General features: G+C 43.2%; 1 protein-coding gene across 2 annotated transcripts in view; it reads right to left on the reverse strand.

Annotated features, from left to right (window-relative positions):
• Positions 1 to 17,463, reverse strand: part of F13A1 (coagulation factor XIII A chain) — a 152,236-nt gene that overhangs the window by 117,867 nt on the left and 16,906 nt on the right. The window contains exons 3-4 of one of the 2 annotated variants that reach the window (XM_079934613.1): positions 16,525 to 16,672; positions 7,833 to 8,021 (exon numbers count right to left, since the gene is read on the reverse strand). In XM_079934613.1, coding sequence (XP_079790739.1) covers positions 7,833 to 8,021; positions 16,525 to 16,654 — 319 coding nt within the window. In that variant the 5' untranslated portion in view covers positions 16,655 to 16,672. Of the gene's footprint in view, positions 1 to 7,832; positions 8,022 to 16,524; positions 16,793 to 17,463 lie in introns of those variants that run through there. The other variant, XM_079934612.1, reaches the window with a different exon arrangement.

Below are 17,463 nucleotides of genomic sequence, written 5' to 3' on the forward strand. Positions count from 1 at the left end.
GTATTATAATCCCTTTTTGGTTCAGGTGAGAAAACAGTCACTGAGGGGGTTAAGTGAGACCACCATTGTTCTAAGTGGTGGAACTAGGATGCTGACTGGGGTCTTCCTGACTCCAAATCATCCCCCCTCCACTGCACTACCCCCCAGCCCTTTTATCAAATGAGCTGTCATCCCTGAAATGACTCCAAAGAGCCAGCCACTACAGCATACTGTGCTTCCTCAGACCACAGTGCATTACTTTACTATAGGTGAGTCTTGTTTGACTATGCAAAGAAAAACACCACCAATTTTACTAGAGGAAAAATCATTCATAATGATGCTTACACGTTTACCTTGTCATCTATCAGTAAGATTTCAAGTCTCTTACTTATGTCCCCAACAATAATCTCAGACCTCCAGTTTATCTTCCTTACCCTGCCACAGTAATCTAAAAATTAAAAACTTAGATCTTTTAAATCTCTGCTTAAAACTCTTCCATAGAGGCTCCTGGCTACTTATAGAAGAACATCTAAACTCCTTATCTAGGTGTACAAGATTGTCAATATGCTTCCAAGTTTTCTTTCTCCACTGACATTTCCCATTTTTTTCCCATTCCACTGGGTCAACCTCTACTCATCCTTTGATACCCAGCTCAAATAGCATTTGCCGGGGGTCTCTACCAACTAGCCGCATGGTCAATCTCTCTCTCCAAGGTGCTTTCCAGGTGTTTTGTCCAAGAGGCTGGCATTGAACTCAACCTCCAGTGTTCAGACTATCCTCTCCAGACTCTTCGAGGGCAAAGGATAAACATATCTTACTACTTTAATACCAATGCAGTGCTTTGCACAAGAAGCCAAATAAAAATCTGGAAAATAAATATATAAATATAAAAAAGGAAAGTAATCATTTTTGAAAAGTTACTGAATATAAATGCCAAATTGATAGAGTTATTTTAATGTTGGCACAAAAAGTGTCAAAAAGAAAAAAACAGATATTATGCTAAGTTACCATAGCGCATTGACTACAAACGCATGCAAATTCCATCATCCACTCTTCTCAGTGTTCTGCAGAATAAAGGTAACTTGCAACTGTAGTTTGGCATTTCCTAGAGTGAGTTCTGCCTTTTCCTAAAGGGTATCATAACAATAAAACAGGGTGGAGTAGTGTTTGCAGTCAAACCATTTTGGGACAGTTAGGCTAAAGAAGATTCTTTTTTGACTTTGTACCCCCTCAGAGCCTTTAATATACTAATGTGTGTTGGAGCTCTCCAAGGAGAGGCAGGAAACACAGCATGACCCAAATACATTTGACCACAGAACTTTTTTTTTTCAAGGAACATCACACATGACGGGTGTTCATAGAGAGCACACTCTGGGTAACACTGTCCTAGATTCTTAGATGCCATTATCAGTCACTTCATAGAAGCACTTAAGAATGAACACGCTGATCGTCACTGCACAAACACACAGCAGCAAAAATCTGAAGTGACATCCTGTATCAGTGTTGCTTCAGAATCATGAAACAGGTAGCCCATTTTCATCAAAATCCTGCATAAAATAGTGGGAAGAGCACAGGCTAGGGAATTTCTCTACATCTTTCGAGCTGTATGACTTGGGGCAAGACATTTGTCAGCAGAGACACTGTGCTGTGTCTGTGACAGCCAGGGATGGTGATTCTGAAACATAAGTCCACCGGGGTGCTTAGTTTTTAAGGATTTGGGTGATGCTCTCAGATATGAGAGATGGTCCTTTTCCTCCCTAAGCTCCTGTAGCACCTGCTCACCTCCTAGGTCTTTGATAAAGTTGAGGTCATCAGGCATGATAATCAGTTTCCGATCTCTCCACCAAATATACTAACACGCACCCTACCTCTTTTCCAACACCCTCAGAAGATAAAGTCTTCTTCTGTGTCTTCCCCTCATCCAAGCCACTTGACGCTATGCTTCTATTTTTTCCAGCATTCTCCTGAATCTTCAGGATTCTTCCTCCACTGCCTTCTTCCCTTCTGCCTACATACAAGTTCAAGTACCTCCAGTCCTAAAACAGACACCCAAGACAAAATACCCCTCTTCTTACTCACATTCTTCTCCAGATATCATCTAAATTTTCTTCTCTTCCAAAAAGATTAAACAATTTCCTCTTTAAACACCTAATTCTCTTGGATTTAGTGGTACTGCCCTTCCCTGATGGCCCCTCTACTCATCTGATCACGTGGTCTTTGTCTCCTCCAGGGGTGTCAGCTCCTGGACTGACTCCCTAAAAGTTGATTTTCCCCAAGATTCAAAGCCTCCGTCCACTTCTCACTTGATTTATGTTTTCTGAATGATCTTGCCCATCTATGTATGTATGATACTCAAATTTCCATATATCCAACCCAAACCTCTTCCCTAAGCTTCAGATTGATATATGGGACCATCGATTGGACATATTTACCTGGAAGTCCCTCAAGTACTTCAAACACAGAGGATCAAATAGAACCTCATTTATATCACTACTGTTTCATTGGCAGAGGTCCTATGCGGTGTGATTAGGAGAGAATGCCTGGGCTCGAATTACAGCCCTAGCACTTTCCAGACGTGACCTTGGGTAAGTTCCTTAATCACTGCGAAGATGGAGATAACTACAGTCCAATGCCCAGAGGGGTGCGTGAAGAGTTAAATGGAAAGCATGTGGCACCTCTGCTCAGTGCCCTGTGCCAGCAGGTGAGCTGTCAATGGGAGCCACTAGCGTCATTATCACTTCCCACACTCAGTCTTTCTCTCCTGAATTCCCTCCATCCCTTATCTCATCTGGGAGTGCTGGCAGCGCACAAGCCAGCAACCTGGGGCTGTGGCTGACTCTCCTCCCAGTAACTCCATGAAGACTACCAGTCACACGTCCAGTAGATTTTTCCCTCCTAAACGTTTCTCAAATCCCACCTCTCCTCTCCATCTCTACAACCACTGCCTGAATCCAGGCTCTCACCCTCTCTCCTTTGAGCACCTTCTCTCCGGTCTCAAACCCTCTAAATAAGAATCGTTCATGTCACTCCCATCCTGAATACACAGCAGTCTGACACCCCAGCTGGCTCTAGATAGACACTACTCAAGAAATAGGTGAAATAGAAATATTGAAGTCTTGAGGCCGTTTCAGTGTCTTAATGGGGTTAATAATGCAGAATATAGGCAGTTGCTGTGGTCCTATTAATGCTTGGGCATGTGATGACTGTACCCATGAATGACCTCCATCATTGTGCTCAGAAAAGCCTGTACTTTTGGACTCCCAGGTTTGCACAGCTGGAAGGGACTTCCAGCACACACCACTGGGTGTCTACCAGCATCCATGCTTAGCTCCCCTTGTCCCTCTCTGAGGAGACTGGAAAAACGAACTACTTTCACAGCTCCTCTTACAGGTAAGGGTAACAAATGAGACATCAATAGTTTGCTGGGGCTTCTGGGAAAACTTTGCTCTTCTGATGAGAGGGGCAGGCTTTGCTGATACCATCCTTCCCCTCTTCTTTCTGAGGTACCCGGAAATATGAACCTGGCACCGTGGGAGCCATTGAGGGACTGAGGAAAAAGATCAAGAGAATGTCTGAGGTGCTGGCCTCGACATCCCTGTGCTCCCGTAATGGGACTCCAGGGAGAAAGGAACTTGCCCAAGAACCCTGCAGCCACTCTGGACGGCTCACTGGGTAGGGGAAGTCTGTTGTTTTGATGGGGGGACAGCTGGTAAGGAAGATAGCTGCAAATTCTTTCCTTGGAATGACTGCCTCAAAGAAGTATCACACAAGTAGGGAGCCCATGCTAAAGTAACAGCAAATTAACACCACAAGCTGTTCTAGGTTTTCACAGCCCCAGCTACGGGTTAAGGAAACCTGTAATTAACGCTCTGCCCCATGCCTTCCATGATTTGTCATGGCTGCAGGCTCAGGGGTGGAAAGAGAGAAAAGGCCCCACAGATGACCAGGCATATTTTCTAGTCACACCCACCTCCTCAAGTTCATTAACACCTCCCACATAACTCACAGAGATAGCGGTGCACGGCCAGCAACTAATGAACGCAGTTATCAAAGCGCTGAGAGCGTCTGCAGCACAAGCTAGTGAGGCCCTGGCAGAGGAAAGCCAGTAGCTCCCTGTTCACATTCTCTGCTCCGAGAACCCAGTGTACAATGGTTAAATCTGGGACCACCCGAGAGACTATTTACTTGAATATTTAAAAAGAAAGAAGCTTGATTTGAAGGCAGAATCACATATAAATAAGTCCCATGACTCTAAGTTCTGAGGACAGCCACAGAAGAAAACTCCAGGGTATTGAGACATCCCAGCTCATCTTATATAAAGTCACAGGGAAAGACAAAAGAACAATAACAAAGAAATGCAGACTGCAAGCAAATAAGTGTGGTTATTTTCTCCATATTTTCAATACGACGATAGGTCTCTCTATTCAATAGTTACATTCTTTAAAAGTAGTGCGTAAATTGGTCTTTGTTGATAAACCTAACCGTCTTATAAACACCCTAAAATAAATATTTGAAGAGACTTTTATGTGTCCTTTATTTTTTTACGAAGTATTCTCTTTTCTGTTTTTTAAATCACTTTTTCACATTCTAGCTTTCTTGAAACTGAGGTACACCCACATATCCAAACATTTGCACTGAATTTCATTTCCAGTTCACACTCGACAGTTACCTCTTCTCATCAGAGCAATTACACTTTTAAAGATGGAAGTAGAGTCGATCTACAATGTTGTGTTAGTTTCAGGTGTACAGCAGAGTGATTCAGTATTTTTGCAGCTTATACTCCATTAAATGTTATTACACGATAATGGGTATAATTCCCTCTGCTATACAGTAGAACCTTGTTTGCTCATCTATTTTATATATAGTAATTTGTATCTGTTAATCCCACACCCCTGGTTTGTCTCTTCCCCCTTCTTTCTCCCCTTTGGTAACCACAAGTTTTTTTCTATGTCCGTGAGTCTGTTTCTGTTTTGTATATACATTCATTTGTATTATTTTTTAGATTCTACATATAAAATGATATCATATAGTATTTGTCTTTCTCTGTCTGATTTATTTCATTAGCATAATATTCTCTAGGTCCACCCATGTAGCTGCAAATGGTAGTATTTCATTGTTTTATGGCTAATATTCCATTGTTTGTATATACCACATCTTCTTAATCCAATCATCTGTTGATGGGCATTTGGGTTGCTTCCATGTCTTAGCTATTGTAAACAGTCCTGCTATGAGCACTAGGGTGTGTTTATCTTTTCTAATTAGTGCTTTGGGGTTCTTTAAAGATATATACTCAGGAGTGGAATTGCTGGATCACATGGTAGTTCTATTTTTAGGTTTTTTTTTTTTTTAAGGAAACTCCGTACTATTTTCCATAGTGGCTATACCAATTTACACTCTCACCAACAGTGTAGGAGGGTCCCCTTTTCTCCACATCCTCTTCAACATTTGTTATTTGTAGATTTTTGCTGTTAGCCGTTCTGACAAGTGTGAGATAATGCCTCATTTTGGTTTTGATCTGCATATCTCTAATAACTAGGGGTGTTGAGCATCTTTTCATGTACCTGTTGGCAGTCTGTATATCTTCTTTGGAAAAATGGCTATTCAAGTCTTCTGCCATTTTTGATTGGATTGTGGGGGGGGGTGACATTGAGTTTTATGAGATATGCTGTTTTTTAAAATACATAGATTTTTTTATCTCAAAGGCAAATTTGCTATGCTTTCCCTCCCCCACCTTTTTGCTGAAGGAACAAAAGACATTTTATAAAAATGTCTTTTTATAAAAAGAGAAGACTTTAAATGCTTACTGTAGTGGATTCTGTGGTCTGCCACCTAGACCTTTTGTGTTTAGGACACAGGCATCCTTGCCCCGATGCTGGGAACGCTGGTGGCTCACAGCTCTCATTGAACTGGTCTCATGGGTTTACCCTCAGCCATGGAGACCCAACTACACCAATTTTTCCCTCCCTGGGGGTAGCTTGTAGCCAATGACCATCAATGCTAGAGTATAAATGACCCATGCCCTTGCCCCAAGACTGGACAACTCTAAAGATACAATCCAGCTCTAGAGCTCACCATGGGATCCACTGAAACATTTGTTCATTGGCGTTCAACCCCACTCTCTGCCCAACACTGATCCCTTCACTCCCACACTGATGTTGACCCTGAGAGTGCTCCCCAGTAAACTCATTCCACACAAATCTCCTTCTCAGAGTTTGCTTCCTGGAAACCCAATCTAAGACATTCATCTTATTCTTCCTAAGACTTTCATTATTCTAGTTATTTTATGAATGGGTGTGGGAGAAGATCTGAGACCTCAGCCAAGTCCAGTTCAGGGACAAAGCTTCCCCGTCCTCTTCTCACTGCCCTAAATATTTGGCTATAAAGGTGAAGGTAAAAATTCCCATTAAGTTGGAACAAAACTACGGGTATTTACTGAAACACATGGAGTGATCCTTTTACTAAAAATGTGTCAAGGACATTTTAATCATATCTAGTCCAAACAAGCATGTACACGCACACACGTATATACAAAAGAAAGAGAAATGAACTTAGGGAAAGAAATAAAAATAAATTTCCATCATAGTTTAAAATATTGTTTAAAAAATTATCTGTGGATTCTTCTCACCTGAAGTACCCATTATTAAAAAATATTAACAATAAGAGTCTGTTCCCTAAATTAAATTGGAGTTATTTCACTTTGCCTAACACACAGGAACAGTAATTTCGTTTTCCCTTTTCTTTTCGCACAACTGGGATAACAAACAATTCTGTGTAGAACCCAAGCACTTAACTGATGTTGTTTATTCTGACTCTCAGGGATCTCTTTTCTCCTCTCCCCCTTCTATTCTGTCTTCAACTAATTTTCCCACATTTATATACAAATTTGCATTGTAAATTCAAGTAAGCACAAACCATGTTCCTCAAGTGATCGGTGGCCATAGATTTTTTTTCCCAAGGAGGTATTTTTAGTTTTAATTTTATTACATTTAATTTCTTTATATTTATTCCCACAGGTCAATGATTTTACATAGATGCCTCCATATAATCATATCATGGTCACTTTTTTTCCTCCCTTTCTTGCTTGGTTCCCTTTCCTTTTGCTTCTCTTGCCTTTATTTTGGCAGTATTTCCAACATGGAACCCGTATCAACACCAGTGTGTGTGCTTCATATTCTTTTCTGAACTCACAGTATTGATCTACGCACATGTACATTTACACACACATGTACAGAAGATCTTATGTACACCCTTCTACATTTTGTTTTCTCACTCACTACCTCTCTTAAAGTCATCTGGCATGGGTCAAATTCACAACCCATTATGTGACCATATCACAGTATTTTCAACCATTCCACTAATGAGAGTTCTTTACTTTTAGGGTTTTATTTGTCACCATACACAACGCTGCAGTAAATAATACCCACTTTTTAAAAGTGGATTTTAAGATTTTAGATATCATTGGTATAGATTTTTAAGACTGGAATTGCTAGGTCAAAGCTCATATGTATTTCTAATATAACAGATATACCAAATTGCTTTCTAAAAACCTTATTAAATTACACATATATCAGCCCTGTATGCTTTTCTCTACGTACACATTAACATTTTATGCCAATTGTATTCACTTTTATTTATACCAGATTTTTCCTGATTAGGCAAATAGTATGTTGATGTTTGGCATTATATCAGACCCATCTTAGAGTATAGAGTGGTCCAGGGGTTGGATGTAATCCCAGCTCCAGCCAACTTTTAAAGCATGATTCCAGGAAATAACACAACTATACCTTACCCTTCCTCCATTATGACCCATGGTATCATGACTGTCATGAAAAGGGCTTGCACATGGCACTCACCAATGACATATTCCACCCTGAAGAGGTCCCTTCTAGGGTTATAGGGACGATTGAAGTCGATCTGGATGTAGAAAGACTGTCCTCTACGTACAATCAGCTTGTTGTTGCTGTATTTGTCGGTGTGGTGATCCACTTTGTTGCTGTCCCATCTCTCCTTGAACAGGTGAACACCCGTAACATTAAGGTAGTCTATACACAAAGAAAACAATCAAGAGAAACCATTGAGTAACTTTGGTTTAAACACAAACTCGAAAAACAAGACTATTTTCCTGAAGACGCAAGGTAGTAAGGTTTATTAGATAAAACGCTATACAGGGGGCTGGTAGATTTGGGAGCCAGTCTCTTGTGACAGCCTTGTTTTCAAAGGAGATTTTTTTAAAAGCATTTTCCCCTTCTGATCTCATCTCAGACCACACGGCACTCACTTTGGGATAATAAAGCTGTGTTGATAATGCCTATCAATAGGTCTAGCTACAGAGGAACTGGCACCCGAGTTCAAGGCTTCACTTCCGAGTCTCACGTTGGTTTACGTTATGTCAGGTGCTTCCCACGATGACTACAGCCTCCACACGTTGGGATAAGCAGGGGATGCCACTTCAATTTTCTTAGCTTTAAAAAGGGAGGAATCAAATCTGACAAAGCCTGCAAGGGATGTTCTAAGGACAAAGTTGATCATCAGTCCAAAATTCTCCTCCTCCTTCAGGGAAAGTCAACCCACAGCCCCCTTCTTTAATTCTAAAAATAGATCTTGTCCTTCAAAGGCAGGAAACAGAGGGAACAGGCATGGAGGAAGGATACCAGCATTCCTATGAGGTAGGTACGATTGTTTCCACTTTGCCCAGGCTGAAACAAGACTCAATTTCCCTGGCTACTAAACAGCCAATCTGGAAGCAAACCCTGATGTGACGCCGAAATCTACAGGCTTTTCCTCTGATTTTTGGAATCGGGAGTGTAAGTGTCAGTTATATATTTACCTGAGACACGACAGCACTGATAAAAGTTAGATCTCCTCTTGCTTTTTTCCCATTCCCTCTGCAAATGATCACTGAATGTGAAGGTAACTCTAACTACCTGTCTACAGTTTAGAAGATCTAGTCTAAAGACAGATTTCTGTGTATGCATTTGGAGTTCTAAAGGGGCACTGGAGAGAGAATGCTGGGCGAGGTGGCGGGTGTGCACTGGCCTCTTGCCTTCCCTCCCTTTTCCTGACCTTGACGGTTGCATGGTTTGTCCTCATGGCCGTGAACTCAGTGTACACAGAGAGCTGGGGCTTCACCCTGAAAGGGCTCAGTGATTTCCTCTGCTTTTACACAGGAATCCTGTGCAGGACCCCTGGTGCTCTCTGGCCTCATTTTTTCTCATAGGCAAAATGGAGAAATTGGGTTCATTAAGGTACTCTATAGGTCTAAAGTCTAGGAGTCCCTGCAACACCCTTGATGAATTCAAAGTCCAGGTAATCCTGAGTTTGAATCTCAGGTCTCATAATTACTTAGGTAAAGGATGTTGCCTCTCAGAAGCTGAGTTTTCTCACCTTTAAAATGAAGATACTAATATCTTGAGAATTTCTACAAAGATTCAATGACCTAACAGCGCAATGGGTCTGGCTCTATGCCTGGTGCACAGTGGGACCAGAGGCTTCCTTCGAGCTTGCTGACTATGAACTGCCATGGTGCCACTTCTTACATGGTGCTCAGTGGACTATCCTGACGGCAACATTGTAGCCAACAGAAAGTGCAAGATGCAATTTTATTTTTGCTTCATCTCAGAACCCTGTAGTACATGGTCCCCTGAAGGGCAGTTTCCTTCCATTATGCTGTGATGTGAAGAGGTTTATTTCTATAGCTCTCTCTTCCAAGCTGCCTTCCTCCTAAGTTCTCTGGTCTTATTAAGGTCACACTCCCCAGCGCTAAACCAGCTTCAGAAAGAGCTGGAGAATCATAAACGTCCCAACTGAGAAGAGCCTTAGTAATCAACTCATCTGGCCCTCTTTCTTAGCACCATGACTTTTAATAATGTTTTATTTTTTAAAAATGTCTAAAAACCTAACTCCTCAGAAAAGGGTTTAATCAGCTCTCCATTCATCAGCACCAATGGCAGGAATATACTGATACTGCACTGTCACAGGCTCTCAGAGGGCAAAGGGACTTTCTGGGCCATCTGGTAGACCTGCTATGTATTGCATGAAACCTCTCCATGAAAATCCTAATACTTAGGCTTTTAGCCTCCATCTGAACTGGGAACCCACTATCTTATAAAGCAAACAGGCCATTTTTAAACCACCCAATTATTTGAAAAATCCTTATAAGATGAACTGACATCTTTTTCCCTGTAATTTTTCTAACCATAGATCCTGGTTCCAACTTCTGCGTAAATACAGAATAAGTTCTATTCATTTCATCTGGCACTCTTCTGGTATATGAAGACTATTGTTAGGGTTTCTCTGAGTAAAACATTCTCCACATCTTCAACTGTCCTTTAAGAAATTATTTCCAGACCTTCTACCCATTACTGAGTTCTGAAATATACATATTCCATCTTACGTATTTCTCTCTTGTAGCGTTTTTCCTAGAATTAAGTACATTACTCTGGTTATGGTTTTTCCAATGAAAACCAATGAGACCACTGAATCTTTCAAAATAAATAGTATATTTCTATGATTTCAATCCAAGATACCATTAGTGTTTTGAATACTCTTTTTTTTTTTTTTTGCGGTACGTGGGCCTCTCACTGTTGTGGCCCCTCCCATTGCGGAGCACAGGCTCTGGACGCGCAGACTCAGCGGCCATGGCTCACGGGCCCAGCCGCTCCGCGGCATGTGGGATCTTCCCGGACCGGGGCACGAACCCGTGTCCCCTGCATCGGCAGGCGGACTCTCAACCACTGCGCCACCAGGGAAGCCCTGGATACTCTTATTGTTGATTTACATTAAGCATCTGATGAAGCAAAATGCTTAAAAAAATACATTCTGATGTCACTTCTACCAGTAGTGGATTAAAACTCAGTCCAGACCCCTATAAGTCATTTTCTCATGTTGTTATTCAGCCATTTCTATCAATGCAACTGTTTTTTTCTTTTTAGCTCAGTTTTAAGGTCTTACATGTATTCACATTAAATTTCGTCCTGTTGTATTTGGTTAATTGCTCTGAATTCTTAAGATAACTTTAGACCCTAAGTATATATTCACTATATTAACATCCTCCCTAATTTCCTGTCCTCCAGGAATTTCGTAAGTGTGCTATTTTATGTTGCCATTCGAGACATGGATATAGATGTTGATTAGGACACCACCAAATAAATGCAACTTAAGTAAATGCACAGTGGTGGATACTGAAGAGTGAACAGGTAATTATGATATAGTGTCATGAACACCCTGACAAAGGAAGTATAGGAGTCTGAGTAGGGGAGGGTTTCTGGCTAGGAGCCCCTAACCCAGATTGGGGGGGTGATTAAGGAAGCTTTCTGGAGGAAGGGAGGTATAAGCAGGGGTCAGGAAGCTGAGCAAGTTTTCCAGGTAAAAAGAGAGGTGGGGAAGAGGGGAGGATGAGTGAAGACTGAGGAGAGAGAGGGCATGGTTTACTTTAAAAGCTGAAAGGTGATTGGCTGGCCAGAGCGTAGCAGTGGGACCACAGTGGAAGGGAAGGCAGGAGCTGCTCCTGCAGGCCTTGCAGACCGTGTTAAGGAACGTGGACTCTAATTGCATTAGGGATCCAGTGAAGAATCTGAAAGAGCAAACGGACATGGTTAGATTTGTGCCTGTGCAAACGTAAACTGCTTCTTCCAGTGACAGAGGGGAAAACGGATTGGGCGGTGGCAGTGCTGGAATTCCAGGTGAGGGGTGGGGAGCGTCCAGTCTGCCTGTAGGGAGTGAATGCCCTGGTCCTGGCGCACTGCCTTAACAAGACGTAGTTTAGGTTGAAAGAGCCTTCTCATCACCTAGGCTCCATTCGCCACAAACAGGAAAGGAATTTGCTTCTCCCTGTCCAAGCCCAGTTCCTCACAGAACAGAACAGAACAGAGCAGCTCATTGCTAAGCTACTTTTTTTTTTTTTTTTTTTTGGTTTTGAGAGAGATATTGTAGATGGAAACTTGGCAGCCTGCTCTTTCAAAGTGACAGCTTTCAAAAGTCTACCTAACGCAATTTAGCTTAATTCCAAAACATCAGAAAATGGACTGCTAAAGAAAAAATCTCTCCTCATGAGCCAGCTGCCTCCCTGTCTTCCTACCCTTCCCCTAATATGAAAAAAGTGGATTAAAAGTGGATTATTTTCACCTTAGCTGGTAAAGATATTCTTCAGAGAATGATTATACCTGTCACAGATGGAACCTTTAAATAAGTTAAATGTTTAGGTTCATATCCTAGGAATTCCCTAGTGAACGGAGATCTCCATGCAATCTTTGGTAACATTATTACCGAACTATAGGTGTAAATATTGTCCATGAGGAGGTAGGTCTGTTTATTGTGAAAACAACAGGGTGAAGTTTCCTTTCTCATATTCCTTTTGGACATCCAGAATTTTAAACTTTCATTAATTTGAATCCTTAAAAACATTTTCTTAAACAGCTTATTGTTTTCAACCGTTGCTATTAAAATATCCTGTACTCTGTATAAGAAATGCTCAGTGGAAGCTAGAAAGAGAGAAATGAGTCTAACACCTTCTCCAGGGACTAAAATCCCTCTATATTTCTATTTCTCTATTGGTCTATTTCTCCTCTAGCCGGAAGTATCTCAACAGCCTCCAAATGTGTCTCCTTCTCTCCATTTTCTCCTATTATTTTTATAAACATAATTCTGATTCTGTCATTTGCCATTTAGAATCCTTTGCAAGTCCCCCGTATCTGCAGGAGGAAAGGTAAGGTCTTCAAGGCCTGTTAGGATGTGATCCCTGCTTACTTTTCTCAGGCTCATCTCCCCTCTCTTGTCCTCACTACTTGACACACACTGTGCTCTCTGCTAGAAATGCCCTTCCAGGCACTTGTCTGCCTGGGGCACGCCTACCTATCGTCTAAGACCTAACTCAGGTGTCCTGTATTTACGAAACCCTCCTCGTCTTCTTTCCCACTCCACCGACACCACTGGTCATTCCTTTTCTTTGTTTGTTTCATCTACTAGGTGGACAGTTGCTTGAGGCCAGGTATTGACTTGTTCATTTTTGTGTCCCCAGAGAAAGACTGGGATCGTTCCCGACACAATCATTAAACATTTTCCCACAAATCAAGTGGAAAGTGTGAACTGGTTCTATACAACATCGTTTCTTAATCATACATTGAAGGCCTGTTTTATTCTTTCAATAACCTCGAATCCAGAGAGGTTTACTCTGCACAAAGGCGAGATGGATGACTAACTAGTCAGTTAGTTGATTTTGTTCTGACGCAGAGTCGTGGGAGGGAGGAGACGATCAGAAAGGCACAGACCCCATTACCCTGAAAAATACTAGATCCCACTTGCATTTGATTTTTTTTATAGATCTAGCTTGCTTTCCAGTTTGAATTCAAATTGCATTAGACCTGCCAAGTGAGTATTATAATTACTACTGCAAATTGATCACCTACTGTTAATAACACAGAGTCAAACCAGCCCAAGAATATAAGGTTATCTTCCGGAACATCTCCTGCTAAAATAACCTTCCAGACCTGGAAGGCTCTAGAGAGATTTTCAGAAACACCAAATGAGCATGCAAAACATTAGAGATGGATGCAAATCCAAACAATCTGAGGGGATTTTCAGATATTTTTCTCGGCTACAATTGAGTTCAAAGGGGGCATTAAGGATCCCTAAAAACACAGGAGGACATCAAACACCTCCATGGACTGGCTGGTCCCATCTCCGGGGTTCCACCGTCACCTCAAATATCTCAATGTTTCTTAAATCTCATGTTGCCACATGGGAGGGACCTTATGTACGTTTGTACATTTTGAAATACAGGCAAAAATAATTCTTAACCAAATAGTCACTGAAGTTGTGAATTAAAGGTATTACACACGCTCAATATATATTATATACATCAATTGCCACAAGACTGTTCAAAGCGAAAAATCTAGCATTTTCCCTCTCTTGCCTCTCTGCCCTTCTCAGTCAATTTCACAAGAGTCGCATGCTAACGGGACACTTTGGAAAGCTTCCATGTAACAAATGTGGAGAGTTTGTCTTAGGGCTTTGTTATCCTGGAGGGAGTCATCCTCAGGCAAGATCACGAGGTACAAGCCCTCCACTAGTGGCCACTGAGGAAACTGCAAGAAGACGGCACTTAAACCCACGTGATTAGGTCTTAGCAGGGACTTGGGGACAACTTGAAAGACTTAGTCCCAGGACACCCACTTTTAGTACAATTAAACAGAGATTTGAAATGTGAAGGATAACTGGGAAACGGACCTCCTTGATCAAGACAGTGTTCTTTTTCTTCTGTTCTAGTCATCGGGGCCTTACTGCTATACTTCCTGGGTTCAGAGGTCCTATCTTCAGAGCATGTAGCACTTAGCTCATCTGTATGAGAACTACGAAAAGGATGCGTGTTTAAGAAACCTGGAACCTGTTAATAATAATAAGGTTACAATGACTCTAGGGCTGATGAGTCATTAATTTCTCAAGGGATTGATTTTTCACTGGACACACATTCCTATGCCAGGGCCTGTATTACGTACCCCAGAATGTCACTTGGATTGTGGACACATATGACTGCCAAGCAAATAATGACTGATCTTTCAAAATAATTCAGTTCAAACTAACTCCCCACCTCTGCCTCCAAAAAATAAGTAACCAAAAAACCAGTATCCCAGATTTTTAAAAAGTGTCCTACCTGCTCAAGTTCTTTGGCAGTTTTCTTACTGGCAACATTTTGGTTCATTTTAATTCTATGAGGGCTGCAGGCTCGCACATATCCCCCTTAGAATCAAGGTTCCCTTGGGTGGGTTCCTGACCTTGCAGAGGTATGATAAGCTGCACATTCTGGATCAATGAGCACGCATTGATTGGGTATTCTCACAGCCACTGGTCATTCGATCCTCACGGCAACTGTGGAGTAGGTATTGCTCCCATTTTGCTGATGGGGAAACTGAGGCTCAGAACACTTACATGACTTTCTGGGGGTCCCAGGGTGAGCAAATGACAGATGTGGGACAGGACCCCGGGTCTCTTGAGTCCTGGACCAGGGGACACTTTGCTACACCTCACTGCCTCAGTGCTGCCTCCCATTTCTCCTGTGCCCCTTTCTCTTTCTGCTCCCCCCGCAATTCTTCCAGCACTTTGCCCCCCTCTCCTGGGTCCCAGAGTCTTCTCTGCTAGAGGGGAATTTTGCTAGAAAACTGAATACACCAAGATAACTTGCTTGGTAATTTGACATCTGTACACTTTTCAATTTTATTTGCATTTAAAAAGAAGGAAGGAAGGAAGGAAGGAAGGAAGGAAGGAAGGGAGGGAGGGAGGGAGGGAGGGAGGGAGGGAGGGAGGAAGACTCCTAGACTGAGAAGTGAAGGAGTGAACACCAAGTGCTTACATTGGTTTCCATTTCCCAGCCTATAACATGGGGATTTAGATGAGTTGACTAGCAAGTCCTTTAAAACTCATTTCTGTGGTTCTAATGGTGGCGTTTTAGAGAGTGCAGCAGCTAGTAGGGACAGAGCTCGGAACTCCAAGTTCACACCTTGTCTTGGTCCCTCGACTCAACCGAAGATGCCCTTCAGTTCCGTGAGCCCCCTGCTCCCAGTTTGGATGGTACCCCACGGGTGGTACTGGATATCTCTCTGTCTTTGCAATTGGATATCACACCGTCCAGACATGATACTAACACAATCAAACTTGCCCACCAGACCCAGGCTGTTCTCTGACTTTCTGGGTTTGTTCGTAATCCACATTGTCCTTTCCCTTTGCTTTCAACCTCTGGTCTCTTTCGGACAAGGCAGATTAACCACACACACAGGGTGATCGTGGGCACCTACCCCTACAAGTGGGTGTTTACCCCCCAGTGAAAGCACACAGAGCCCCTCAGGAGCAAAAGTGGGTTTGGGTGCATGTGTGCAACTGACAAAATGTGCTCCCCGCTGGATGCCGTTCAGGGACGTAAGTCTGAATGTCCCTGCCATGGCCCAAGGGAGCGGTGTCTGTGCCACCAAGCCACTGCTGGTAACTGGGCCCTGTCACAGCTGACAGGGCTGAGTGGAGGTCAGCGGCTGGCGGCTGCTCCCAGAGCAGGTCCCTCCGGATGGGCGGAGACAAGAGCAGGGGAAGCAACTTGCCTCACCTGCCCCCCAGCCTGCTCTGGAGAGAAGCAGAGGGCTTCCATCCCCATTACCGTCAGGGTCCAGCATCTCTCACCAGCTCTGAGACTCACAGCGATGGATGCGGGGACGGGGCAGGAAGGAGGTGTGAGCTAGACAATCACAAAAGCCACAGTGTTTTGGAAGTGGAAACTTCCAGCTAGAGAACATTCTTAAAAATAAAACAGTAGGGCTGGAAGAGGACTCCGCTAATGCCCTTGTTTTGCAGAGGTGACTTCCTTGAGATTACAAAGCCATTAAGTGGCAGAACTGGGACAAGGATCCTGGCCTTTTACCACTCAAAAGAGGGTTTGGGAGGCCCTTTCTTTAAAGCCAGAGACTGGTCGTGGACCAGTGTTTGTGGGAGCTCGGTGGAGACAGAGGGTGCTGAGCCAGCACCCGCAGGGAAGGCCGGCCGTGGCGGCCCAGGAGGTGACTGTACCTTGCAGGTTGAAGCCCCGGGGCACCAGCCCATGAAGCTCCATGGTGGGGGGATCATTCTCTGATGCGTTGGAGGTGTTGGGGGGGATGGCTCTCCTGCCTCCAAAGGTGGCCCCCGAGGACTCCGACATTCTCAGCCTCACAGGCTCCTTGAGGGGAGAAAAGGAGGCACGGAAAGGAAGGTGAAGCCAGTTGCATTTGTGATAAGGACTCAGAAACAGGGAGACACGTCTGTCTGTGACGACTCTAGAACAACACATTTTGAGTTTCGCATAAATGAACCCTGAGACGTGGCAGGAAGGATGAGTCTAATGATGGAGTACGGTTCCCCAAGGATCTCAGGGAGATTTCGTGTTTGTCAAAACATATGGAAAGCAGAAGAAAGAGGGCTTATTTGAAGAAATGAAAAACGTAAAAGATTTTGGAAAGCAGGGTCTTTTTCTCATTCCCCCTAAAGGCAATCTCTTGAAAGAAACGTTTGCTATCCTATGCAGGTACCTCTGCCCATTTTATATAGACTTATGAGGCTTACGTCACTATAAGAATAAACTCATACACCCATGTCCAGATCAGTGGCAGAGTTACCTGCAGAGCCAGATCCAGAGAGGATCATGGCATCCTCTCAAGCATTCACGTCTGCAAGTTAATTCAGCCAATATTTATCGAGCCCCCCCATGCATTCTGGGCACTTGGGGTACATCTGAGAACAAAACAGGAGGATGCTTGAATTGAAAGCTTCCAGTCTAGGCGGGGTACGGATGAGCCCACCAAGATTCTTAAGTGAACTCGCTCGGTAGGGTGTGAGAAGGTGGTCGCTGCCTTGGGGTCAGGACCACAGGAGGCGGGACAAGGGAGGGGAGATTTGGGGTAGGTGAGGCAGAGGCCACTGCAATATTAAATAGGGCTGTAAATAGCCCGCTCGCTAAACTTACTGGGTCAG

Source organism: Stenella coeruleoalba, assembly GCF_951394435.1.
Source record: "Stenella coeruleoalba genome assembly, chromosome: 10".
Lineage (NCBI taxonomy): Eukaryota > Metazoa > Chordata > Mammalia > Artiodactyla > Delphinidae > Stenella > Stenella coeruleoalba.